Consider the following 25,288-nt stretch of genomic DNA (forward strand, 5'->3'; position numbering starts at 1 on the left):
ACATTAGTATTACGTGAGAAATCGCAATTACAATATTTAAAACCATTCTGAATTCCCACAGTTTTCCGCAACGCTTTGCAAATTTACCCTGTTTGAAGCACAACACCACAGCAGTGATGAAGAAATAAAAGCTTGTACTAGACCAGGTTGAGCTATCAACTTATCTATATACCTGACCCTGTAAAAGTCATAATGTATCAAGCGATTCTGGGCACTGTCGCAATTCACAGAACTCCTACAGTTTGTAGTTTTCCAGAGCCGAGACAATTATTTCTCAGGTGTCTCACAACTGGCATTCGTTTAATATCCTGGCGCCTTCTGGGCCTGGGAAACACCAGAGCGCTTTCAATAAAATCAACCTGACCCCTCTGGAACAGAGGCCTCCATAAGCCTCCAGAAACGTCGGCCACACGTTAGGGTGACAATGATGGCTCCTCTCCAGTTCCACAGAATCCCAACTACCGCGAGCCGCACCCACCGCCCAACCGCCGCACGTCTGCTCCTACCCTCAGGTTAGCCCGGAGGCCCAGTCTCTTGGCTAAGTTCTGAAGATCGCTGTATTTGAAGGAGTCCAATTCCTCCGCGGAGGGGACGGTCATTGTGTTCTAGTACTCCAAACGATACACCTCAGAGGACCAGGAAGCTGATTCGAGGTGCGGCGTTCAAAACTCTGGCGCCACCCGAGGCTGAGCTCCAACAGAACTTTATAGTCAGTTTAAAATAAAGCATGCTGCAATTTTATTGGTCACAAATGACTCAAGGGCGGGGTTTCCGAGGCTGGCCAATAGAAAGGATGGTATCCAACACTCCGAGGACTGTGTTTTCTCCCACCCACCCACGCACTTACACCTCACTACGCAGACGCCAAAAGGAGGGCCGTTAATATAGGAAAAGACCGCGCGGGAACGCCTATGGTTTATCCTGGCCAATGAAGCCCGAAAAGGCGCTCCGGGGCGGGACCTGGTGCAAATTTGAAGCCCCGGCGCTGACAGCGAGGAATGGCGGCGCAGTCGGGGACGTGTAGCTTAACGTCTACCGTGTATTCCTCGGGCAGCTTTCGCGATGCCGCCAAGGAGACGATTAGCGAGCCAGGCTCGACGACCTCCATGGAGTGGGATACGCAGGTGGTGAAGGGGTCCTCGCCGGTCGCCTCCACGGGGTTAAGGGGCGAGCAGCCCACAGGCCCGAGACTGCCGTCGTGGCTGCAGCCGGAGAGGTGCGCCGTGTTCCAGTGCGCGCAGTGCCACGCCGTGATCGGCGATTCGGTGAACCTCGCCTGGAATCTGTCGAGGACCCTCGGGGCCGTGGTCTTCTCCAGTGAGTGGGCAGCGCTACGGAGGTAGAGGCGGGCCACTTGCTGGCGGGGAACTAGCTGGGCGCAGAAACGAGGTGAGGGTTCGGAAGATCAAACTGTACCCAAGGAAAGTAGTTTTATTTTGGTTTTTGCTCGCTTTTGGTATTGGAAATCGAACCCTGGACCTCGCGCGCTCTGGGATAGCGCTCTAACTGAGCTACGCCCCTTTTTCTTCTTCATTGCTCGGTGTGTCTGTCTAGACGAGAGGTTTTCCTTTCTAAGAGTCTTACAATTACATATTTGACCCGTGTTTGTTTTCTAGAAGTCACAAAAAACGTCGTGTTGGAAGACCCTTTTCTGGTTGGCATCGAGGGTTTGCTCAAGTGCAGGTACTGTACTTATCAAGAGCTCAGATGGAGCTCTATTCTCTATGAGACCTGGAGTGGGAAACGGATTGTTAACGGCATTGCAGTAGAAGGAAACTTTATTGCTGACATACTATATTTGAATAATAGGCTGCATCCTGAACCTATCTGACTTCTGTTTTTGATGCATTAATGAAACCAAACAGTTAAATTTGTATTCTTTTTCCTGAAAAGAAGTCCTAAAGGCAAAATAATCAGCCCTGAAAACTAGAGATCAAAAACGCCAACCTTGGGCTGGGGATTTAGCTCAGCGGCATAAGTGCCTGCCTTGCAAGCAGGCAGTCGTGAGTTTGATCCCCGGTACCGATAAAAAGGAAAAAAGACCAAAAAAAAAAAAAGCCAACCTTACCTTTCTTACAGAGTATCCACTGAGCAAGAGAGTAATTATGGCATTTGAAAATAACCTTGTTCCCAGGTGTGGTGTCACACGCCTGGTAATCCCCAGCATTCAGGAGGCTGAGGCAGGAGGATCATTGTGAGTTTGAGACCAAGCCTGGGCTGCAAATTGAGTTCAAGGCCAGCCAGAAGTGCATAGCCAGACCTTGTCTCAAAAAAAAAAAAAGAACATTGTTACCCTGAACTTCAACTATGCTCAACAGAATGTTTACTTAAGTGAAACTTTCCTTATGTTTATGATAAGTAAAGTGTATTCTTTTTTAATTGTTATGGCAAACTCAAAAAAGAGTATCATGAAACTAGACACTATTGCTGAACTAAACATTTATCAATTTATGTCCCATCTTGTTTCATCTATGATCATAATTACTTCCCTTCAGCCTTGTGTTTGAAGCAGATACCTTAAATTGTATCATTCCATTCATAATTAACTTTTATGAGAATCTGTATTGGATAGAAGCTTTTTTTCTTTTGGAAAGATATAACTCAATTGGGCATAGTGGTGCACACCCAAAATCTTAGCACTTTTGGAGGCTGAAGCAGAGGATTGCAAGTTTGAGCCCACTCCAGGGAATTCAGGGTCTTACTGATATCCTGTCTTAAATTAGAAAGTAAAAAGGGATGGGACTGTTGCTCAGTGTGAAGGCAGTGGACATAGTGAAATCCTGTCTCAAAAACAAACAAACGAACAACTTTTTAAGAATATCTGCATAAATAATGCAGATTTGAGTTCTATTAATAAATTATTCTGTAAGCCTCCTAGTCAACTTGATTATTTTGCATCAACTATCAATTTGACATGATAGTGATTTAAAATATAGCAATTGTGTTTTAAAGATTTTTTTAGGGGCTGGGGATTTAGCTCAGCAGTATAAGCGCCTGTCTTGCAAGCAGGCAGTCGTGAGTTCGAACCCTGGTACCGATAAAAAGGAAAAAGACCCCCCCCCCAAAAAAAAAAGATTTTTTAATGATACTCTGATTAGTTAGCTGTTTTCTGCCCCAGAGGTAAATTACTTTTCTCTACTTAAATGTCAGTTGTACATCCATGATTGCATTTATGGCCACACTTCAAGAAGGTTTGCATAATTTAAGGTGTAATAACCTTAAAACCTAAGCTAACCTAATGTAGCATTATTTCATTTGCATTCCTATTCTAGTATAGTTTTCTTCTATTGTAGTATATATGTCATTTGAAAGCTATAATATAGCTTTCTTGTATTGTGATAGAAATACTTCCATATACTGGTTACTTTTGTTACCTGATTTTCTTTCTTAGCCTTATTCTGCTTCTTCCCCAGCACTTATAACCAGTTATTCTGCAATTCCTGTGGGATTCTCATTGGTTTTCATCTGTATTCCACGCATGCTGCTTTGGCTCCCCTGAGAGGTTATTTCTGTCTTTACAGTGATAAGATGAGTTGGTGAGTAGACAAATATTGTCAAATATGATTTACAAGATCTTTCAGGAAAAGACAAACTATATGTAGCACAGAAAATGCTAGCTGAGCATGGTGGCACACGCCTGTAATCTCAACATTTAGGCTAAGGCAGAATAACCATGAGTGCAAGGCCAACCTGGGCTACAAAGTGAGACCCTGTCTCAAAAAAAAGAAAATGATAATCCAGGTATTCTCTTTTATAAGAAAGATAACACCAGACTCAGAATCTGATCTCATACTGGCACAGCATTTTCAGTGTCTTCTAATCATACCATATCTTAATATCTGTAACATGGAATACTTCAGAGGGTAGTTCATTAAAGGATATCCTGAGAGTTTTTTTTTTAATTTAATTTTTTTTTTTATTGGTACTGGGGATCAAACTCATGACCTTGCGCTTGCCAGGCAGGCACTTATGCCACTGAGCTGAATCCTCAGCCCATTAATGGGCTGAGGATATTCTGGAAGGTAAGCTTTTACAAAATAATGTTGCCACGAACACCTTTTCCATTTGTGCTGTGATCTGTCTCTGAACTTCCATGGTGATAGCATGCATGGCACAATTCACAGGTAACTCAAGAGGGGCCAAGCAGATTTCCCACCCTAGGAATTTGGGTGGGACTCAGAGACATGTCATTTGTAGGTGGTCTTGGTGACAAAGTCAGCTACAACTGTGTCACAATGTTACCTTAAGCTGAGAGGCAAGTATGTGACAGTGGGTCACAGGTGGCTTTGAAGTTTGGGTTTTTTTTTTGTTGTTGCTGTTTTGGTGGGGGTTTTTGTTTGTTTTTGTGTTGCTTTGAACAGTTATGACCCAGCACTTAGGATGAGGCACATGCCTATGGTAGACAAATCTGGATTGTGTTAGTAAGAAGTAAGGAAATGATACTGGCTGAGCAACCAACATGATTTGTCACATGACTTCAAACTGTGCCATAGAATCTACTGATGGAGTAAAGCTTATACTCATCATGATTGAATAACATATAACCTTATTTTGGTCTTCATTTTATCTGGAGATAATTTTGTTTTTGGGAAGGGGTAGTATGAGGCATAGAGTCTCTCAGATTTATTATGAATTTGTTTTTCTAATAAAATACATCATGAATCTTAAAATGGAACTTGGTAAAAAGGCAGAATTTGCTTGACAGATGTGTGCTTTAGAGGGTAAGCTTGGTTCACTGAGAGTCTTCACTGTGGCAAAATACCAATATTTTGTTTTCTGTGCAGCTATCTCCTAAAAACAAAAGCCATGGTACACGCATCTGAGATGGATGTTCATGGTGAACCTCTACTAGAAAAGATTACAGAGGTAAGATTCCTGGTGATTGTCTGGCTCCTTTAATAGAGACAACCGTTAGTGATTTTTACAAATGAATTTGAAGATGAAATTGATAGGTACTATGATGATCCTTTACATTTGGCTTGGTGAACCTTAGAGAATTTGTAACATGAAACAAAATATCCAAGTTATATTTTGGTCTAATTCAGGGGTAGAGAAAGCTGCTCAATATAATATTCTTTTTTTCTTTTTTTTCCCAGAGAGAATCTCCTTATGCAGTTCAGGTTAGCCTTAAACTCACCATGTAGCCCAGGCTGGCCCTGAACTCATGGTGCTTTTCCTGCCTCAGTCTCCTGAGTGCCAGGATTACAAGAGTGTACTACCATGTCTGGCTAACATAACATTCTTACATTTTCATTTATGGTAGGAACAGACATTATTATCCTACACAGAGCTGCCATCCCTACCATCATCACCACCTCCCCCTTTGGTGGTACTGAAGATTAAACTCAGGCCTGCACACTGAACTGCAGTTTTTATTTTGAGAGAAGTCTCATTAAGACACTAAGTTACAGGGCTGGGGATTTAGCTCAGTGGCATAAGCGGCTGTCTTGCAAGCACGCAGTCATGAGTTCGATCCCTGGTACCAAAAAAAGAGTAAATGGAAGCCGGGCGTGGTGGCGCACTCCTATAATCCCAGCACTCTGGGGTCGCAGGCAGGAGGATCGTTGTGAGTTCAAGACGAGCTTGGTCTACAAAGTAAGCTCAAGGTCAGCCTGAACTGCATGACGAGAGTCTGTCTCAAAAAGACAAAAGAAAAAAGACAAAAAGATTTTTAGTTTACTCTGATTCCAGTAGATTTATTTGTAATTCTTTTTTTGAGGGAGTTTTTAGTTTTTTGGGTGTTTTGTTTGTTTGTTTGTTTTGAGACAAGGCCTCACTCATTCTGTAATGCAAGCTAGCCTTGAATTCACTGTATAGCCCAAGCTGGCTCGAACTTGTCTTAGCCTCCCAAGTTATAGGTCTAATCCCACCTGACATATTCACAATTCTGTATTCCACAATGTCTTTTTCTTCTTCTTTTTTTTTTTTTTTTGTACCAGGAACTAAAATCAGGACCTTGCACTTGACAGCAGATGCTCATGTCACTGAGCTAGATCCCTGCCCCCTCTACATTGTCTTAAATTACTTTTTTGCATGGTTGAGACAAAATACCTGGCATCCAAAATTAAAGGAAGAGAGTTTATTTCAGCTCATAGTTTGTAGAGGGTTCAGTCCACAGAATTAGCTGACTTCAAGGCATGATAGAATGGTCAAGGAACAATGCAGAGGTGAAACAGCTCATGGGGTAGCAGGCCAGGTAGAAGTCAGCAGGCAGTGACGCCTCCCTTTATATGCCATCCAGGCTATACCACACCGAGGGTGGGCCTTCCTATCACCCACGCCCAAAACTGTGCTAAGCCAACTAGGAGACTGATCTAGCACTATACAACCTTAATATTAATATCATACCTGTTATTTATTTATTTATTTGGTCCTGGGGATCAAACTCACGACCTTGCCCTTGCCAAGCAGGTGCTTGTGCCTTTGAGCTAAACCTCTGGCCCATACCTGTTTTTTTTTTTTTTTTTTGGTCTTTTTCCTTTTTATCGGTACCGGGAATCAAACTCATGACTGCCTGCTTGCAAGGCAGGTGCTTATGCCGCTGAGCTAAATCTCCAGCCCCGTTTTTGTGTTTTTTTTTTTTTTTAATTTTATTTAAGGAGAAAAAAAAAAGCAGAGAAAGGGTACAAGTTATACAGATTTACAGAAAAAAATAAACAGTAGGAAATCACTAGTTAATGGATTACATTTTGTCATCTTAGAAATAATTGTTCAAGTTACAAAATTAAAGCTTATAAAGTGGACATTCCAACAGTGAGACTGCAAACAGTTCTGTTCAATAATCCAACAAAACTCAGTGATATCATTATCTATCTTACACACTTAAATATACATGCAGTTATATCATTTAGAGCACTTTCTTTTCCTCTCTTTTGTACAATGACAATTACACATTTTGGGTTTTGTTGCTCCCACAGTTCTTATTACTTTTTTGGAAGAGAGTAGAACCAAATGTGACATAACAGAACAGAGTCAGTGAAAACAAAAGGGTGGACATAATAGATAATGTAAAAGCATAATACAAGGTGATCAACAATGGTTACCATAATGCCTCCCGCTATCTCTAATAGATCAGTTATCATCAGTTATAATAAAACTGAACAAAACAGTAAAGAATAAAACCGACAGAACCAAAACATTGAAAACATTATAGGTCTTCAGAAGTAGATAATAGTCAACCAGAATGGGCGTCATAATGAATCCCACTATCTTCACAGCTGTTGCCTAAACTTTCGAAACTGGTACTATCAAGCAAAACAGAATAGAGGGACATCAGTCAAAACAAGATGGTGAGAGCAATACAGGGCTTTAAATCAAGATAATGGAAAGTCCAAGTGGGTTACTATAATATATCCTGCTATTTTTTATTTATTTTTCCCTTAATTAAAAGGATAAAAATAAAAAAGTAAATAATAAAGTGGAGATTGAGATAAAAGAGGGCATAACAGCAAAACAGCGCAGATCAAAACATAACCATTTAAGCAAAATAGTGTTTCACTACAAGATAATCCTGACATAAAAGTAGTTACCATATTGTCTCTTTCCTTAAAATCTTTTGAGTATAACTTCGTATACTGTAGCATTAAATATATCAAAACAATGTAAAACCATTGAAGAGAATGACAGTATTACAGGGTATTTAGAATCAACTAAGAAAATAAACAATGGTTTCTCTATAATCTCCTTGTCTATAAAAGGTTTTGCTTATACTATCATATATAATAAAATCCAATAAGATACCACCTGTTTAGATCAATGGAGACAGAAGAACAAAAGCTTGATGAGACTTCAAAACAAGATGATACTAAATCAGTATTACCTCTTAAGATGTCATTTTCTCCAAAATAGCTGTTCCTATCATCCAATCTTCTCTGCCTCATTTCTGTTGAGCTCTTTTTCTATTATTAGTTGTCAGTTTGTCTTCTTCATTTTGCTTTCTGCTGCATTCATTGTGGTCTCTCTGCCGCTACTTATGGATTCTTCGTATTTTTCTTTTTTAGAATATCTTGCAGTATTCTCTGTAGAGTTGAATTGGTGGTTGCATATTCCCCTAGTTCCTCTTTATCCTGGAAGCACCTTGTTTTTCCATCAATTTGCAGGGATAGTTGTGCAGGATATCTCAATCTTGGCTGGAAATTATTATCTTTCAAAGCTTGAATTATTTCCCCCCACGCTCTTCGTGATTTGATGGTTTGTGCCGAGAAGTCTGCTGTAATTCTGATGGGTGTTCCCTTGTAAGTGATCTGTTTCTTGTCTCTGACGGCTTTTAAATTCTGTTCTTGTATTGGATTTCTGGAATTTTAATTATTATATGCCTGGGTGTTGCTCTGTTTGGGTTGTAGGTGGCTGGGGTCCTGTATGCTTCATACAACTGAGTATCTTTACCTTTTGCTAAATTAGGAAAATTCTCCTGGATTATTTCTGCGAGTAGCTTTTGTAGTTCATTTGATTGTGTCCCTACTTCTTCTCTTATGTTCTTAATTCTTAAGTTATAGACCCTCTTATCATCTTCTAGTCTTTGTATTATTGCTGTTTCTTTGTTATTCTTAAGAAGTTTTCATTTCATGCTCCCATATTACAAACCTGCCCTCCAGTTCAGATAATCTGTCCTTAGTTTCTTTCAAGCTGTTATGCCAGTTTTCGATAGACTTTTTAGTTTCCTGGTAATCTCTTTGAACCTGCTTCACGTATTCTATGCTTTCTCTATTTTCTCCATCAAACAATTCTCCCCTCTTTTTTTGTTCTTCCATTCCACCATCTGTTTTTTCTTGGGTGGTGCTTAGCATTTCTCTAACTATTCTGCTTATGTCTAGCTTCAGGTTATTAATAACTTCATTCCTGAACTTGTCTATGAGGCTCTGGAGATAACGCTTTATATCTATTGGTGCTGTGTCTGCTGTTGCCTTTCTCAGGATTGGGGGCTGAGGACCCTTTCTTGTTGCTGCCTCTTCCCATATTCTTTGTTCCTTATACATGCAAGCGTATAAAGGAGGCCCAGCTTCCTTCCCTGTCAGCCACAGTCTGATTGAATTGCGCCGTCTAGGTGTTCCCACCCACTGCAGCGACCAGGAAGTTGCAGACCAGGCAGCCTATGTGGGGCCCGTCCCAGGTCACCTTTAGGCGCTGGGATCTGGGTTGTGCTAGCCTACTGGGTCTCAGCCAGCAGCGTCACGTAGGCTAGGCACTGCTCACCAATCCTGCTTGAGAGGGGGATCCGTGGCTGAAGTCACTGCAGCGCCCTGTTTCCGCAAGTCTGCCTGGTCCCAGAATGTCCTCTGTTGGAGTCTCCTAAATCGTGGAAGAGTCCCAGTTTCTCTCCCTCACTGCAAGTCAATGCACAGCTCCCTGCCCGTCCTGCTTTCAACTCCGTTCACAAATTCCCATTCTCAGAGCTTTCGTGCATCTCTCTCCTTGCCGAGCCGATGTAGACACAGCGGCAGTGGTGGGAAACCCAAATCGCGGCTTCCAATGGCGCGGGCTCCAGCTTCCACAGTGAGGCTTTTCTGTTCCTGTTATAGCACAGGATTGCATTCCCAGTTGGTTTCTCTCAGCCCAGTTCGTTCTTGGGTCAGCAGGCCATATCTCCACTTGCTTGTGATTCCTTACTCCACACCATTCCTGAATTCTAAGCTGTGTCTTTCAGAGAGCCTCCGTACCTGCTGCTATCTGTCCGCCATGTTCTCCTGGAAGTCTCGGGTTTTTTTAATTTAAAAAATTTTTCTTGAAGCAGAGTCTCACTGTGTCACCCAGGCCAACCTCACACTCATGGCCATCCTCCTGGCTTAGCCTCCAAAGTGATTAACTATAGACGTGTGCCACCATGTTCAGCCTGTATCACACCCATAACCCACATTCACACAACTAGATCCATCCACCTCCAGAAAGTCTCACCTATGAGTACATGAGCACTGTGTCCTGTGCAGCTCCTGAAACTTCAGAGGGAGGACTGCAGGGGATGGAGAAGATAGGAATCAATATACAAAAGCTGAGGTCAGGGGAGCCCTTTCTCCTGATAGCAGAATGCAAACTACCCAGCACCTGTAGAGTTATTTATACAATCAGCATGTGAATAAGTTCATTGAGAGATTAAGGGGAGGGTAGAATCTGAAACAGGAAGAAAACCTATTAGCAGAACAGCAAGTCTTGGTGGCTTCACAGGAACAAAAGAAAACTATCTCAAGCAAAGTTGTAGTTACTATGCATCAACTCCCTGAGCTGTGCATACTTCTCATGGGGCCCTGCCAAACTCGGAAGGCAGTAGCCTTGTCCTGGATACCAAGGGTACAGATAGCTTTGCCCCCAAAACGTGAGTCTTTGGGCGGGGAGGCAGGATATGTAGATACAAGCCTAACAAACACAAACTTTTTAGTTGAAGTTTATGTTGTACAGAGTTAACACCACTAAATTTGGTTTTAAATGTAGCTGTTTAGCTACGTGTGGTGGCACATGCCTGTGTGCAAGTACCTGGAAGACTGAGACAGGAGGATTGCCAGAAGTTCAAGGAGAACCTAACTACACAGTGAGACCCTGTCTCAAAAAAAAATACGTAGCTGTTCTGCCTAACATGATTGTGTACACCCATAACCCCAGCACTCAAGGCTGAGGTCGGAGGATCACTGAGTTTAAGACCAGCCTAAGCCACACAGTGACTTTTAAGACCAGCCTGAACTGCATGAGATTGTCACCTCAGAAAGATAAAACAAAAGCATTCTAAGGTAAACTCTTCAAAAGTTTCTAACTGTATCAAACATTGGTTCCAAACCTGGTAACTACAGCTACTTTTGAACTGTTAAGGGAATATCAATGTCAGAAAGGCACTTGTTACGGTTAACATAGGGATAAAAAGCAAAGCTGAAATTTGGTTTCACATGACTTTGTTTCTAAAGATCTTTCTTGAAGTTCTTTCAGAAATAGATTTTTAAATTTCTGATGCATTGACATTGCCAACTGCCAATCATGATATAACTAATTTAAATTTGAAGTGGGATTACAGCTAGCAAATTTTGAATGAGTTCTCTGTATTTCTCTTCCCAGCTGAGAGAGAAGATGATGCTAATACCCCCCCGTTTAGATGCAGTCATGAAGTCTCTGAGTGAAGGGACCCCTGACCAGTCCAAGCCAGAAAACTATTTCAAAACCGAGGCTTGAGTATAGTCTTCAGGTCTTTCTGCTACCCTCAACCATGGAGCTGTTTGATCTTTTTATTTCTTTTTTCTTGAGACAAGGTCTTACTCTAGCTCAGGCTGGTCTTTAACTCTGAATCCTCCTGCCTCACCTCCCAATTGCTGGAATTACAGGGATGTGCCACCATGCCTAGCTTGTTTAGTCATTTGGAAAAAATGGGCTTCAAGAATTGGGAGAGGAAATTAAAAAGAAAAACAAAGCAAAGAAAGAATAGTAGGAGGAAAGATGGCTTTATGTTTACTTTTAGTCTGATTTTCCAAGTGATTTATGAAGCTGTTCTTAAAAGGTAAGAGACACTAGGGAGTCTTATGCATGTTACATAGCTATTTACTTATTTGCCTAACTTATTTGGCTTATCAGTTTCATAGTATCTATTTCTGAATTTCTTTCATTTCAGGTTTTAGGATTAGGAGGCAATATCCCATGTTTCCTCTGATCTAAAGACACAGGATTGGGCTAAAGAGCTAGGCTTAATGTAGATTCTTAATGTATAGCAATTGTTATATAAATACTGTTGAATCCTTTTTTAATGTGAAATACACATAATGACATTTAATAAACTGACTACAGAAAGTACAATTTGTCTCTTTTTTGTCACTAAGGTATATTCTCCATCCTTTTTGAGTCAGGGTCTTGCTATGTGAAAATATTCACAAAATGAGGCAATCACTCAGAGACAGATTTCTCAGAATGTTCCTTTAGTTACGCCACACATTAAGTACTTAAACACTATGAGAATAAACACAACATACTGAAGCTGTTTTTTTTTTTTTTTTTTTTAATACTGGAGATTGAATGGAAGGCTGCCATGTTGAGCTACATTTCCAGTCCGTTTTTTTCTTTCTTTCTTTGTGACAAAGTCTTAATAGGTTGCCCAGGCTGGGCCAGAACTTGGTATCCGCCTGCCTGTCTCCAGGATGCTGAGAATACCACATGCCTGGCTTTCTTTTGAGTTTCTTAATGATAGAAACCAACATTTAGCATAGTGTATGGTTTATGCTATCATTACAGGGTGTATTTGTTCAATGAAGTTTCATAAATCAGAATGTATTAACTAGTCATAGTAAAAACCAGTTTCTTTGTTCTTCCCCATTTGACAACAGCAATCCCAAAATCTGTAAAATCCTTACTGAAAAAAACTTTTCTCCTAAACAAGTATCTTTTTGTTACACTTTAATGTTAAAACCTCACCATGTAACTAAAACCAGTTTACATATTAAAAACAGCAGTGCCTCAGTTCACAAACCCAATTCTCAGATCAACACTGAACCTAACCATTGAATTTAATTGTTTTTTTTTTTTTTTTTTTTTTTATTGGTACCAGGGATCAAACTCACGACTGCCAGCTTGCAAGACAGGCACTTATGCCGCTGAGCTAAATCCCCAGCCCTCTTTAATTCAGTTTTTGTCCAACTTGGTTTGTGGCCAGAATTGTGGAAAAAAACTCATGAATCAAGGTACCACTGTAGAAGTATCTTAAATGCGATATATATGTATTTCAAGTGGGAATGATTTCCTGGAGTTGTTTTATTATACTACTATCTTCTCACCAGAAACGAAGTGTTTATAGATGGACCATACAGTTGCCCCACAGGTGAAGTGGGAATGCTTTTCAGATGCCATCTGTTCCACTGGACAACATACAACACAAACTATAACTCCTTAACAAGAGACGCTGGTCCTTTGTGGGCATCTAGAGCCTACTTCAGCTTAGGCCTATGAAAATTTCCTTCTTTCATCATTATCATTTATAGCATTCTCCAAAGTTAGCCAATTCAAGTAACAACACACAGAAATTTCAGTGCATTGCTCATGCTGCTTTATTGCTTAAAAATGTCTATATACACAGGTGCAGAGTTTCCAACTCTTTCACAGCTTTTTACGTCACAGAGTAAAACTTTTTCAAAACTTCCAAAGATGCATAGACTAAAACTTTTTCAAAACTTCCAAAGATGCATAGACAGCAAGCTGCCTTCTGTAATACTTCAAACGTACCCCATTTTAACATTTTTCAACCCCAATTATGTAATGGAAGATATGTACAATAGCAAGTAAACACAATAAGCAACTTCTGTAAAGGATAGTAAATAAACTATTGTGAAAGGTACTCTAACATTCTTAAATCTTTTAAATTATAGGAGATGAGTAGTTTTAAGGTTAGTGCCAAAACTAGTATAGCTGTTTAAAGATTTATGAAAACCTATTGCTAGAATACTTTTTAAACCCCTGGATGGAAAAATGTTTTTTTGCTAGGCTGAGAATCAGACCTGGGCCCTCACACATGCCACACTCCCAAATCAAAAAGTATTTTGATTTCATGCCATACAGTCATCAAGGGAGATAAATATTTTGCAAATGGTCAGTAACCGTAAGTCTGAGCTCCTGGAGAAATTTCCTATGAAGTTTGATTTTCCAGTACAATCTATTTCAATATATCTTAGAGTAATAAGAAGAGTTAAGAGAAAATCTGACCTTAACTATTATTTGGTAGGCAAGGTAGCAGTAAGTGGCAAGGGACATTTATACATGGGTATGTCTCACTTCCTGCATTTGTGTGGAAATCAAACATCACAAGGACAAATCATTCTCAAGCACTAACGTAACAATTCCACTTAATTCACTCTGTATGTTATTTGTAGTAAAGTTCGATTACAAAGACTAAAGTTAAAATAATTTTGAAAAAATGTTTTTCAATTGTAGGACATTAAAACTGGAAGGAACCTAGTGAATCTCATAATCTTACTCTGAGTTTTGTTTCTTTCAGATACCATAAATTCGATTTGTACATTACTTATCATAAATACTTGTGTTATGTTTGCTTTTTGCAGTACTAGGTACTTAAAACAGGGTGTTGTACATGTTTGGCAAGTGCTCTAAAACAGCTCCGTGCCTAGACTTTTGGAAAATGTTTTTCAGTGTCTTGCTAAATTACCCAGATTGGCCAGGAACCTGCCTTGCCTTAGTTTCCCAAGTGCTGGGATAATAGGCATGTGCCATTGCGCCCTGCTCTTTTTAAAATGGGAAAAACTTTTTGTTCACCTGGATCAAAACTGTTAGGAAAGGAGTTGTGCACTCTGACCAAATCATCAAGATCAAACTGGCTATAAAAAATAATAAAGTTTTAATACAATAGAAAGTACTATGTATTAGTATTCTCAGCTCTTCCTTTAACATGCAAAGTCTGTTGCTGCTGATGTCCTTTCTGAGTGATCAATACTAGTACCACCCAGCACAGTTAGTTACCCCGTTACTTAAAATCCTAAAACATCTGAAATAATGTGCACATTAACCTTATTAGCTTCCACAACACTAGCTTGTTTTTGCTGAGAGGGTTTTGCTGTGTTGCCCAGGCTGGCCTCTATCTCATAGGATCAAGTAGTCCTCCTGCCCTAGCCTCTGGAAGTAGCTGGGGCTATAGGTGTATGCCCTTGTACCTGGTTCTACAGACCAGTTTTAAGAGACTTCAAACTTAAACAGACAAACCTTTGAATCTTAAGTAGTTCACATGCACTATTATTTCCTTTCCTGCCCTTTCTGAAACTCTGCACCTTTTTGATTATTGTAGCCATAGCAGCTTATTTAATAAACATGCATAATTTCTGCCTTTTCAAACATGCTTGAGGACTAAAGGAAATAATAAAGAGATTAGAGAGTAAGCATTGCTGTGCTCATTTATTCCTTATAGTATGAATGTCTTGTGGTTGCCCCTTTATCTACTACTTATCATTTGCAACAGAAGTAAAATAATTTTCAATCAGAAAATGAAAAATAATAAACAGTAAATTCAAGCTATTTATATTGCTTCATTATAAATAAATGCATATATAAAATTACTAGTAACTACAATACTAGAAATTTGCAATCATGCAACAGAGTATTAGTATATTACCATCAGACTTATATGAACCTGCAACTATTGCTTGAACTTTCAACCTGACCCAGTTTTAATAAACATGCAGGGTAAATCCTTTGACTCAGAGGAAATTATATTAACACATGCAAATTTTCAAGTGGAAGTTGCTTCACATGTATCACAACGCTGTCTTAGAAACAGCAGCTTAAGTCACACAAAAGGTTAAAATTAGGATCACTGTTCAGTAATAAAAGGCTCATATTCAAATCCTGGCCCTTTTGGGTAAAGAAAGAATTGAAAGATGCACAAGAAAGAATTGTGGAGCAGTAAGTTTTCTGGGCCATTTACTGACAGTATCTAAGAGCATGGGTGGCAGGGTGTATGGTGAACTGCTCTTAGGCAGAATGGTTCCTTCTCCAACTCACGCTAATGAGCAGCCTCTGCACAGCTCCTGAGGGCAAGGAGTTGATGAGTAGTTACTAAAATGTAAACTCACGCATTGATGCCCTGAAGTTTAATACAACCCTCTGCTTTTAAAACCACTGGCTGAGATCCTTCCAAAATGATTAGCATCCAAGCAGTGTTATGAACTATAAGCAACTTGCTGGCACCAACAGCACCATGAGAATGTAAACTCCTTGAGGCCAAGGGTCTCTTCATAGTTTGCATATCACAAGTACAGAGTAAACAAGAGACCAGACCACAAGAACTTCAAAGAGCAACCAGATATGCTAAGACTACAGACACTTGTAGCATAGTTTAGAACTATTAATATGGTTTTTAAAGGTAATCTTTAATTGTTTGAAGTAAATGGACATCACTGTAATTAGTAGCCATGTCCTCATGACCATGCAGATGTCTGAATATTGCTTGGTTGTTCTGTGTCTAACACTAACAAAAATGACATTAAAGAGCCATCATCAATTTAATGCAGCCTTTTCCTTGACCACTGAAGCTACCACATACAGTAATTACATATTCAAGATTCATAGATCTTTACCACTTCAGTTTCTTCCCCGCTCTGCAATACAATCCTTTAAAGCAATCTTTAAATTGCTCAGTCAATATGGACACCAGGTGAAAGGAAGTTAAATCAGCCCAGTTCTACTACTATACTCTCAGGGGAGCTATGTGATCAAGAAAGCAGCCTGTCAGGTCCTTAACAAAAGCAGTAGCCACACGCCACAGGCTTCATCCTATCTACATTAGTTAGGATTTTTTTAAAAATGTCATTATCTTTGGCTATTTCCCTCAATTCTTTTGCTCCTTACACTTCTTTCTTTTGAGACAGGCTCTCCTTGAACTTGTGGCAATCCTCTTACCTCAGTTTCCCAATTGCTTGGATTATAGGCATGCACTACCATGTCTGGCAACAGCTTCTTACCTTCATTTTTTTGACTGACTTAATCAGGATAACATTGAAAGTGCTTTAGTTCTGTAATAAAGCTTCTTACCTTTAAAACTTAAACTTCTTTCATCATAAGCAGAATGAAAAGCCAGCTATCCAAGTTCTTGGGATTTTTTTTAAAAACCCTAATCACTTACATAACATTCTTCCTTTTTAAAAATGTGCCCAGGAATCCAACAGAAGAAGGTAACAAAGCGGAAAAGATGGCATTCTATACAGCAAATGTCTGCTGCCAACCAGTAAAACTTAAGCATAACCTCCATATGTGGACTTCTGAGGTTACAGGAGTATATTTGTTTCTAGATTAAGCACTAGAAAGACTTCAACAGCTCTAAGCCTTTGCTTTGGGAAAGAAATAGTTTTTAAACTTTAAAATACACAAAAGTTGGTATTTCTCACTTAGGTATATTAATATACATTCATACTAAGTATCTTTTGTATGCTCTTTACCTACAACATTTTTTTCCTTTTGTGCAACTCTGTTAATGACAGAGCCCCACCAACTCAAGTAGTAATCACTTATCCTACTGTAAAGTTTGCAAATACAATTCATTATACATGCAAATGTTATTGCTACTGAAATTCTACCTCTTGAAATTATCAGTTCATTTTATGGCTTGTTTTTAACAGGAAATATCCTTCCCTATATAGTGTTATTCTGTATTCATTACTCTGAGTTTTTAAAAATGCTTTTCATAAACAGATTCTCCCAGGCACTAAGCTATTTGACACAGAACTCAACTATTGTATGCACACTATGAGAACCTAAACCTGGGTCCCTAGAGATCTGCTACCAGAATCTACTAATTCTAAATTTGCTTGACAACACATGGAAATAGTTTAATTTCCCATCACACTACTGTAGAATGTGTCAATCCTCGATTCTCAATATTGAGATCTTAGAAGCACTCCAAAAAACTGCTACCTTCAAGGTAGCTTTTAGAGGTAGAATTCCTTTTTACAGAAAAGCAATTTTTGCTTTCACAACAAAACCGTTTTATTTCTGTAAAGAAAGTAGAAAAAAGTGAAAACTGTGAGACTTGCTATAACCAAGGGAAAGCAACCACTTATAACATAGCAACTGAGGAAGGTTTCATCTAGCTGCCTTTCCAATTCTCATGAAAAGCTCTGGAATCCCATCAATATACAACTCAGCAAACTTAGAAATATGTTAACAATCTAGGATTCTCCAAACCACCGACAGAGTTCTTCCATTAACCCATGTACTGTAAACAGGAAATCTAAATGGCCTAGAGATTAGGTAGCTCTCACTGAAGTAACAACATCTCAGTAAGACATGCAAAATATAAAATAATTTCTGGATGCAAAAGGACTAGAAAAAGGAATCCAAGTAATACAATGTGAAGACTTACAAGAACAAGGTTACCTCTAACCAAGAAAGCACTGCAGAATTATAAAATGACTGTTTTGATTTAAGGTTTCATAAGATACAAAGGCAGGTATTTCTAGCTACCTTGGGGAAAATTTATGTATCTTCAATGTTTTGGATTGCGAACAAAGATTTCTGGGGTTTTTGGCCTTAATTTCATTTCCCCAGGAAGAATATCAGATTCAAATATTTATGAAAAAGTCTAGATTTTCCACTCATTTTATACTATTGGTTATTATCAATAATTCATTCTGAATTATTGAAATTTCTAGGCTCATGCACTAACCCCTAACATGGCACTACAATATGCTACCAAGCACTAATGCTTACAAAACTATACACGTCTCAAAATGGAAGACATTGGTGATTTTGTTGTTCTTAAACAACTTGTAACATTTGTCCACAAGTATTAAAATATATATATATTTCTATTGCACATATCCCGTTTTTAAAATTTCCAAAGGAAAAACTATCAGATAATGTGAATGAGCCAAGAAAAGAAAGGAGGCACAGCTACAGATCAAGGTATAGTTCTAAAATTAATAGTTTTTGCTATTAATGAGACCAAAAATTAAATGCAAAATAATACAGGGCAACAACTGATAATTTGCCCATTTGGTCAAATGTCACCTGGTGTCAACCCTGGAACATGTGAGAACAATGTCACTGAAAGACAGCACTGAATGCACAATGTAAGTACACTGTTGCCCCGACTGACTTGCTTTGAAATTTTCTTTTTATCTTTGAACATGGATGGGTGGGACAGAGGGTAAAGAAAATGATAGCATTGAACACTGACTCCCTGAACTGTAGGCTGAAAAATATAAAGCATTTGGAGATGGATCTGATACCTGTTCAAATAGGTGGGTTCAATCTGGTTTCACTGGCATTGACATTCCCTGCCCAATGACCCTGATGCAAAGTTACCAAAGCATCATGGAGATAATGAACAACAGAAAACTGGAAGGTCCAATGTAACCATGATAGGTTCGCAACCTCTCAGTGGGACTCATGTATGGAGGTTCCTTTTTTCTCAGTACTAGGGATCAAACCCAGGAGCCTGTATATAGGCCATTCCTCTTAACACTGAGCCACATCCCCACCCTTATCTAAATTGCCCTATACCCTTATCTAAATTTTAGTTTGAGATAGGATCTAAATGGCCCAAGCTGGCTTGGAACTTGTGATCCTTGGCCTCAGCCTCCTAAACAGCTGGGATTACGGGCATGTGCCACCACACATAGCTTCATTCTGTCTCTTACTGTTTTAAAATACTAATGAAAAATATCAAGAAGTGGCTAGGGGATTAAGAGAAAAATTTAAGTTACCTTTAGATAGTATTATTTTCATTATGCCTTATCACTAACTGCCCTCAAAAGAAGTTACATTTTGTCTTGTATGTTTTATGAAAAAGGGTTTTCCTCCCTATTTACATTAAACAGATTGACCAATCTGACTAATCATTACAATATTCAACATTGACCATTTTAGGTTATTTCTATCACTCTCAAATTTTGGTAAACCTACCTAAAATTCCTGGCATCACAGCACCCACACCTCTGGGGAACCATTCCACAGAACAGAGTAATCATTTTTCAAGTTCTTTCTCTACTCAGAAAGAATGAAAACCAAAGGTTTCCCTTTTCTTACAGAAACCTGACATCTCATACTATAGTCCCCTGTTGATTTGGAGGGACAGGGTTCTATGACAGTGTGTTTGCTCATCATAGAGTTAACTGTGGAGGGAAAATAAAGTAGATCGATAATTCTTACTGGAACTACTTTTCTTGAGTTCTTTTCAGATCCTAAATTTCTTCTAAATCTCTAATGATCAAGCACAGGATTGAGAACATTACTTCTAAGGCTCATTCTGAGAAGAAAGCTCAGTTTTAAATAGGGATATTTGGGGCTGGGGATTTAGCTCAGCGGCATAAGCGCCTGCCTTGCAAGCAGGCAGTCGTGAGTTCGATCCCTGGTACTGATAAAAAGCAAAAGGACAAAAAAAAAAAAGTATAAATAGGGATATTTACCTGAGTTCTAGCCTTTTCAGCCTAATATGACACCCACTGCCTAGAAAAATAAAACATTAAGTGCCCATCCTGGGTCAAAGGAAAAGTTAGTTCATATAAAATGGAGCTATACAATGTAAAATGTTAAAACTCAGATGGTGCTACCTAAGACATTTTGCTTCTTTTTCTTAGCAGCAAGGTATGCAGAAACTTTCTCATTTTTATCTTCATACTTCCATGTCCCAGAGTTGAGGGCAGGCTGTACAACAGGGCCCATTACATCTTCTGAAGTGAACCCCTTTTCCTTCCTGCCTTCACCACAGGGAAAACAAAGTCTTCTGCTATATAGGATTCCACTCCAGGAAGGGATGAAGAATTCTGTAACAGTTGCCACTCATCTTAGGGAAGTGAATAGGATTCCATCACTGGATTCAAACTATGTTGTTTTATCATTCTTTCAACTAAGTGAGAACATGCATTCACAAGATTAGCTGCTGCGTGGGCTGCTCCTTCCTTAGAAGAATGAAAAAAAACTTTTTAAAGTATCAGATTTCCAAAAACTTCTAAAAAATAAGTCAACATCGTCCTTCTCTAACAGAAAAAAAAATTTTGTTCAAAAACGTAAGTTTTCTTGTGTAAAAATGTGTATCTACAGAAATTGGTTTACTCACATATGAAATCAACCTTAGTATCTCTATGCTTCTTTATAATATCGAAGATTTAATTACAAAAGTGGATCTTTGTTCTCCTCCAGCAAATCCACGGCAGGATAAGCCAAGATTTTGAGATATATGTAATGTTTTAACATCTCTTTCATTATGAATCATAATGACTATTTGGAAGTTACTAATACAGTCTTAACTGTGCTTCTCATATCGTGGCTGAAGCTGGAAGACATTTTTAAGAACCCCTGAAGTCGTCCATACTTGCTGTTTATATACTCTTGTTGTTTGGAACAAAAGTGAAAGAATTCACAAATATCATGACCTAAGCACCTGTTTAAAACTAAACATATATGCCTTCAGCTTGCAAAATTTCTTTATAATTAAGTAAACCATAGTACAAGCCCCACATCAGTTAGGTTTTTTTCCTGGAGAAGTCACAGGTTAACTGCATCCTAAGGGCATCTCTGTTGAAGCTGAGAGGTGGAACAAAAGGAAGCCATCTTTTTCATTCCAAACCATGGAGGTGATCTGTAGAAAGTTATCAATATTTCAAGACAGGGAAAGAGGGTAATTAATAGGACCACTGCTCTAGAAGATAACGCAGAAATACCTGGAAACAAAACAAAACAAAACAGGAAGATTAAACCAGGAACTTGTCCAAGAGTTTTGTTTAATAAATATTTGAAACACACATAAAAATATTTTGAATTATACACTGTCTAAAAGAAAGTGCCTAATTATAACATCAAATTAATTATTGTTTCAAGGAGAGCAGCACTAGAGCTAGGCATGGTGGCACATGCTTATAATCCCAGAACCCTGGGAGGCTGAGGCAAGAGGATCATAACTTTGAGCCCAGCCTAGGCAACTTAGCAAGACACTGCAAGAAAAAGAAAAAAGGGGCTGAGAGGTAGCTCAGTGGCACAGCGCCTGCCTGGGAAGCATGAGGTCCTAAGTTTGATTCCTGGCAATGCCCCTACCAAAAAAAACCTAAAAAAAAAAAAGGAAGGAAACAGGGCAGGGATATAGCTCTGTGCAAAGGTCCTGGGTTTAACCCCCAGTACAAAAAAAAAGAATATATATATATATATATATATATATCTTTATACACACACACACATCTGATTAAAAAAAAAAGCTATATACATAAAAACAAATTATAAGAAAGATACATGTCCGGCTGGGGATTTAGCTCAGCGGCATAAGCACCTGTCTTGCAAGCAGGTGGTTGTGAGTTTGATCCCCAGAACCGATTTAAAAAAAAAAAAAGGCTAAGAAAGATACATGTCACTGGGTGTGGCAGCACATGCCTATGATCACAGCCCTTGGGAGGCTAAGGCAGGCAGATCACCAAGAGTTCAAGGTCAGCCTGAACCACACAGGAACAAGAAACAAAAACAAAAACAAAAAATATGGGAATTGGCTCTTATGCCAATGCAATACCAAGTTTTATATAGCCATAGAAATATTCTAGCCAGGTGTGGTGGAACACACCACCACACCCAAGTCCCAGCACTGGTAAAGTTGAGGCAGGAGGATTGACCTGAGTTCCAGGCCAGCCTGTGCTACACAGTGAGTTCAAGGCCAGCCTAAATTACCTAGGGAAGCCCTGACTTAAAAGAAACAAACAAAAGTGTAAATACTGTATGATTTCACTTACATGAGATAATCCTGAATAAGCAAATTCACAAGAGACAAAAGTAGAATACAGGTAATCTGGGGCTGAAGGAAAAAGATCAAGAATTATGAGTATAGAGTCGGAAATGATGGAAAAACTGTAGAAACAGATAGTGGTAATGGCTATACAATTTGTGGTGTACCTAACACCAATGAGTTACACACTTCAGATACAATGTTAAATTTTAATTTACCATTTAACAATGTAAGACATTAATAAGTAAATCAGATGTGTATCAAAAGTTTAAATGATTTTAGGGACCAGGGCTTTAGCTCAGTGGCATAAGGGCCTGCTTGGCAAGTGCAAGGTCGTGAGTTCAATCCCCAATACCAAAAGAAAGTTTACATGATTTTAGTTTATGATAATGGCCAAAGTGATTGGCTAACTAGTTTTTCTAGCCCACTGGGTTTTTGGGGGTTTGGGTGGGGGAGGGGTCCAAACCATTTTATTGGGAGACTTGGAGTGGGGAAAAAACACTCAAGAGACCCTTTGGACAAGAACGGATGTCCTTGGCATGGCTAGATCAGTGTCTACTATCATCAAAGAAAAAAGCTAGCTCATTTATTTTTAAATCTGTCCCGCATATTTAAAAAAAAAAAAATCTTGGATTAGGGATATAGCTCAGCCACACAGCACCTGCCTGGCAAGCGCAAGGTCATGAGTTCAATTCTCAGTACCAGAAAAAAAATTTAAAAAAGCCTTAGCAGCCAGGCATAATACCACGTACCTCTAATCCCAGCTGAGGAAGACTGAGGCAGCAAGCCAGCCTGAGCTACATAGTGAATTCAGGGGCAGCCTGCACTTTAAAAAGTGAGACTGTCTCAAAAAAACAAAACAAACAAAAAACCTTAGCTAGGCCAGGCAACGTGGCACACTTCTGTAATCATAGCATTCTGGGAGGCTAAGACAAAAAGATTACAAATTCCAGTCCAGCCTGAACAACTTAGTAAGACCTTGTCTCAAAAATGCAGGGGGGCCAGGCATGGTGGCTCACGCCTGTAACTCCAGCACTCGGGAGGCTAAGGTAGGAGGATCATTTCGAGTTCGAGACCAACCTGAGCTACAAAGTGAGCTGAAGGCCAGCCTGAACTGCATAAAGAGACTCTGTCTCAAAAAAAAAAAAAAAAATGCAGGGGGTAATATTTGGGGATATACCAAAGTACAAAGGCCCTAGGTTCAATTCCTAGCACAATTAATCAATCCATCAATCGATTAAGTTAGCTGGGCACACTGGCATATGCCTGTAATCCCAGCTACTTGGTAGGCTGAGGAAGAAAGATCACAAATTAGAGGCCAAACTGTGCTTGGTGGTGCATGCCTGTAAACCCAGCACTCAGAAGGCAGAGGCAAGAAGATTGCTGCACACTCACAGCCAACCTGGGCTACATGAGTTCCAGGTCAGCCTGCACTACATAGTGAGACCCATCTCAAAAAACAAACAAACCCAAAACAAAACAGCTAGGCTTAATCCCACAGGACTATGAGTCCTAGGTACTAGGGAAGTTAAGGCAGGAAGACTGAAAGTTTGAGACCCACCTCACCAATTAAGATCCTACCATAAAAGAAAACTGAAAAATAGGGCCTGCGCCCATAGCTCAGTAGTAGTGTTCACCTAGCGTATGTTAGGCAATGGGCTCAGTCCCCAGTATCAGAAATAAATTAGTAAGTGAATATACTTAGCTAACATGAATGACAAAATTTGAAACAGACACAAGTTCTAGATATTGGTGAGAAAACTGTAACTAAACTCTGTTGCACAAAACTTGCAAATATATTCCCTATAAGGTTGGTGCCCCAGTAGACTTTCTAGTCTCTGAAGTCATGGACTAGGAGTTTTTGGTTATACAAAATAACGGATACTTACATCTGATTTATTAGGAGGCCAGAAAGGAAGCTGCAGAAATTTCTGTAAGTAGCATTCAGGCTACTCATCCTGTGAGACAAGGATTTCAAGGGTAGCCTTCAAGATAGTTCCCTGGGCACTGCTGCCTTGGGTTTTCCTGGCTTTTAAAGTCCTCTCCAAGAATGAATAGGGTTACACTATGTCCTATAATGAAGAATTTGACTGACCTTTGTCACTGGGAGACCTATACTCTTGAAATTTAGAGTAAATGAGCCAGTGCAAGTTAAACAACACACTCCTAAAAAAGCAATGGGTCAGCTGGTCATGGTGACACAAGCCTGAAATTTTAGCACTCTGAAAGGCTGAAGTAGGATGATCACAAATTCTAGCCCAGTCTGGGTAACATAGCAACTCAGTGAGATCCTGTCTCAAAATAAAAAATAAAAAGAGGGCTGGGGATGTAGTTCAATGAGAAGGCCCTAGAATTAATTAATCCCCAGTACCGCAAAAATAAAAACAAAAAAAACCCTGCTGGGAAAGTTGAACAGTTTCTCCCCAGAAGTGGATATACTGTACTCATGTAAAATCACTGCTTGAGCAAAAACTTCTCATCAAGTATTTATTGAACACCAGCACTGAAGCAGGGTACACTGCAGAAACATTAAAAACAATCTTGAAATATTTATTGAAAAATTTTATTTGAAGCATTTTATTTAGACAATACACATGAAACTGGGCATGGTGACACATGCCTATAATCCCAGCTATTCAGGAGGCTGAGGTAGGAGGACTGAGAGTTCAAGGCTAGTCCAGACAACTTTGTAGGACCCTCTCTCTAAATAAAATAAAAAGGAGCTTGGTACATGAGCAGTCTGGGATCAATACCCAATATTACAAAAAAAAAAAAAAAAAAAAAGTACAATAGGTAGTTTCTTTTTTGTCTTTTTGAGACAGGGTCTTACTATGCAATTCAGGCTGGCCTTGAGCTCACTTTGTAGACTAGGCTAGTCTTCAAATTGTAACAATTATCTCAACCTCCCAGAGTGCTGGGATTACAGGCATGAGCCACCATGCCCAGCTGGTAGTTTCTCCTCTGTCCTCTTACATATTTTCTACAATTCTACATATAGATATATAACATTTATGTATATATTTTCTCTCACAAATGTAATCCCATTATATAATATCCTGCAATTTGCTTTTCCCTATGTGTTTTGGAGACCTATATCACAACTAGAAGCCATCTTACAAATGCAGA

At 39.3% G+C, this 25,288-nt stretch overlaps 2 protein-coding genes across 4 annotated transcripts in view; one reads left to right on the top strand and one right to left on the bottom strand.

The window, feature by feature from the left end:
- Nusap1 (nucleolar and spindle associated protein 1) overlaps window positions 1-686 on the bottom strand; it is a 28,636-nt gene extending 27,950 nt beyond the window's left edge. The window contains exon 1 of the mRNA XM_005006219.4: window positions 507-686. Coding sequence (XP_005006276.1) covers window positions 507-599 — 93 coding nt within the window. The 5' untranslated portion in view covers window positions 600-686. The remainder of the gene's footprint in view (window positions 1-506) is intronic.
- A 312-nt stretch (window positions 687-998) lies between these two features.
- On the top strand, window positions 999-19,852 carry Oip5 (Opa interacting protein 5). 3 transcript variants are annotated; one of them, XM_063250259.1, is made up of 5 exons: window positions 999-1,317; window positions 1,617-1,683; window positions 3,414-3,536; window positions 4,785-4,866; window positions 12,509-19,852. In XM_063250259.1, exons 1-5 carry the CDS (start codon window positions 999-1,001, stop codon window positions 12,662-12,664), a joined length of 747 nt encoding a protein of 248 aa, XP_063106329.1. In that variant the 3' UTR covers window positions 12,665-19,852. The 3 variants fall into 3 exon arrangements, with proteins under 3 accessions (XP_063106329.1, XP_003475477.1, XP_063106330.1); XM_003475429.5 differs by lacking the exon at window positions 12,509-19,852 and adding an exon at window positions 11,035-11,763; XM_063250260.1 differs by lacking the exon at window positions 12,509-19,852 and adding an exon at window positions 11,582-11,763.
- Window positions 19,853-25,288: the final 5,436 nt, after the last annotated feature.

This window comes from Cavia porcellus, unplaced genomic scaffold (assembly GCF_034190915.1).
Source record: "Cavia porcellus strain 051 isolate PalLab524CR breed Dunkin Hartley unplaced genomic scaffold, mCavPor4.1 scaffold_6, whole genome shotgun sequence".
NCBI classification, from domain to species: Eukaryota; Metazoa; Chordata; class Mammalia; order Rodentia; family Caviidae; genus Cavia; species Cavia porcellus.

Bases quoted from the DNA above. Each gene is read 5' to 3' on its own strand.
- Oip5 (XM_063250259.1), top strand. From the start codon at position 999: ATGGCGGCGCAGTCGGGGACGTGTAGCTTAACGTCTACCGTGTATTCC. The intron at 1,318-1,616 runs GTGAGTGGGCAG...TTTGTTTTCTAG, and splicing joins CGGGGCCGTGGTCTTCTCCA to AAGTCACAAAAAACGTCGTG. The intron at 1,684-3,413 runs GTACTGTACTTA...CTTCTTCCCCAG, and splicing joins GAGGGTTTGCTCAAGTGCAG to CACTTATAACCAGTTATTCT.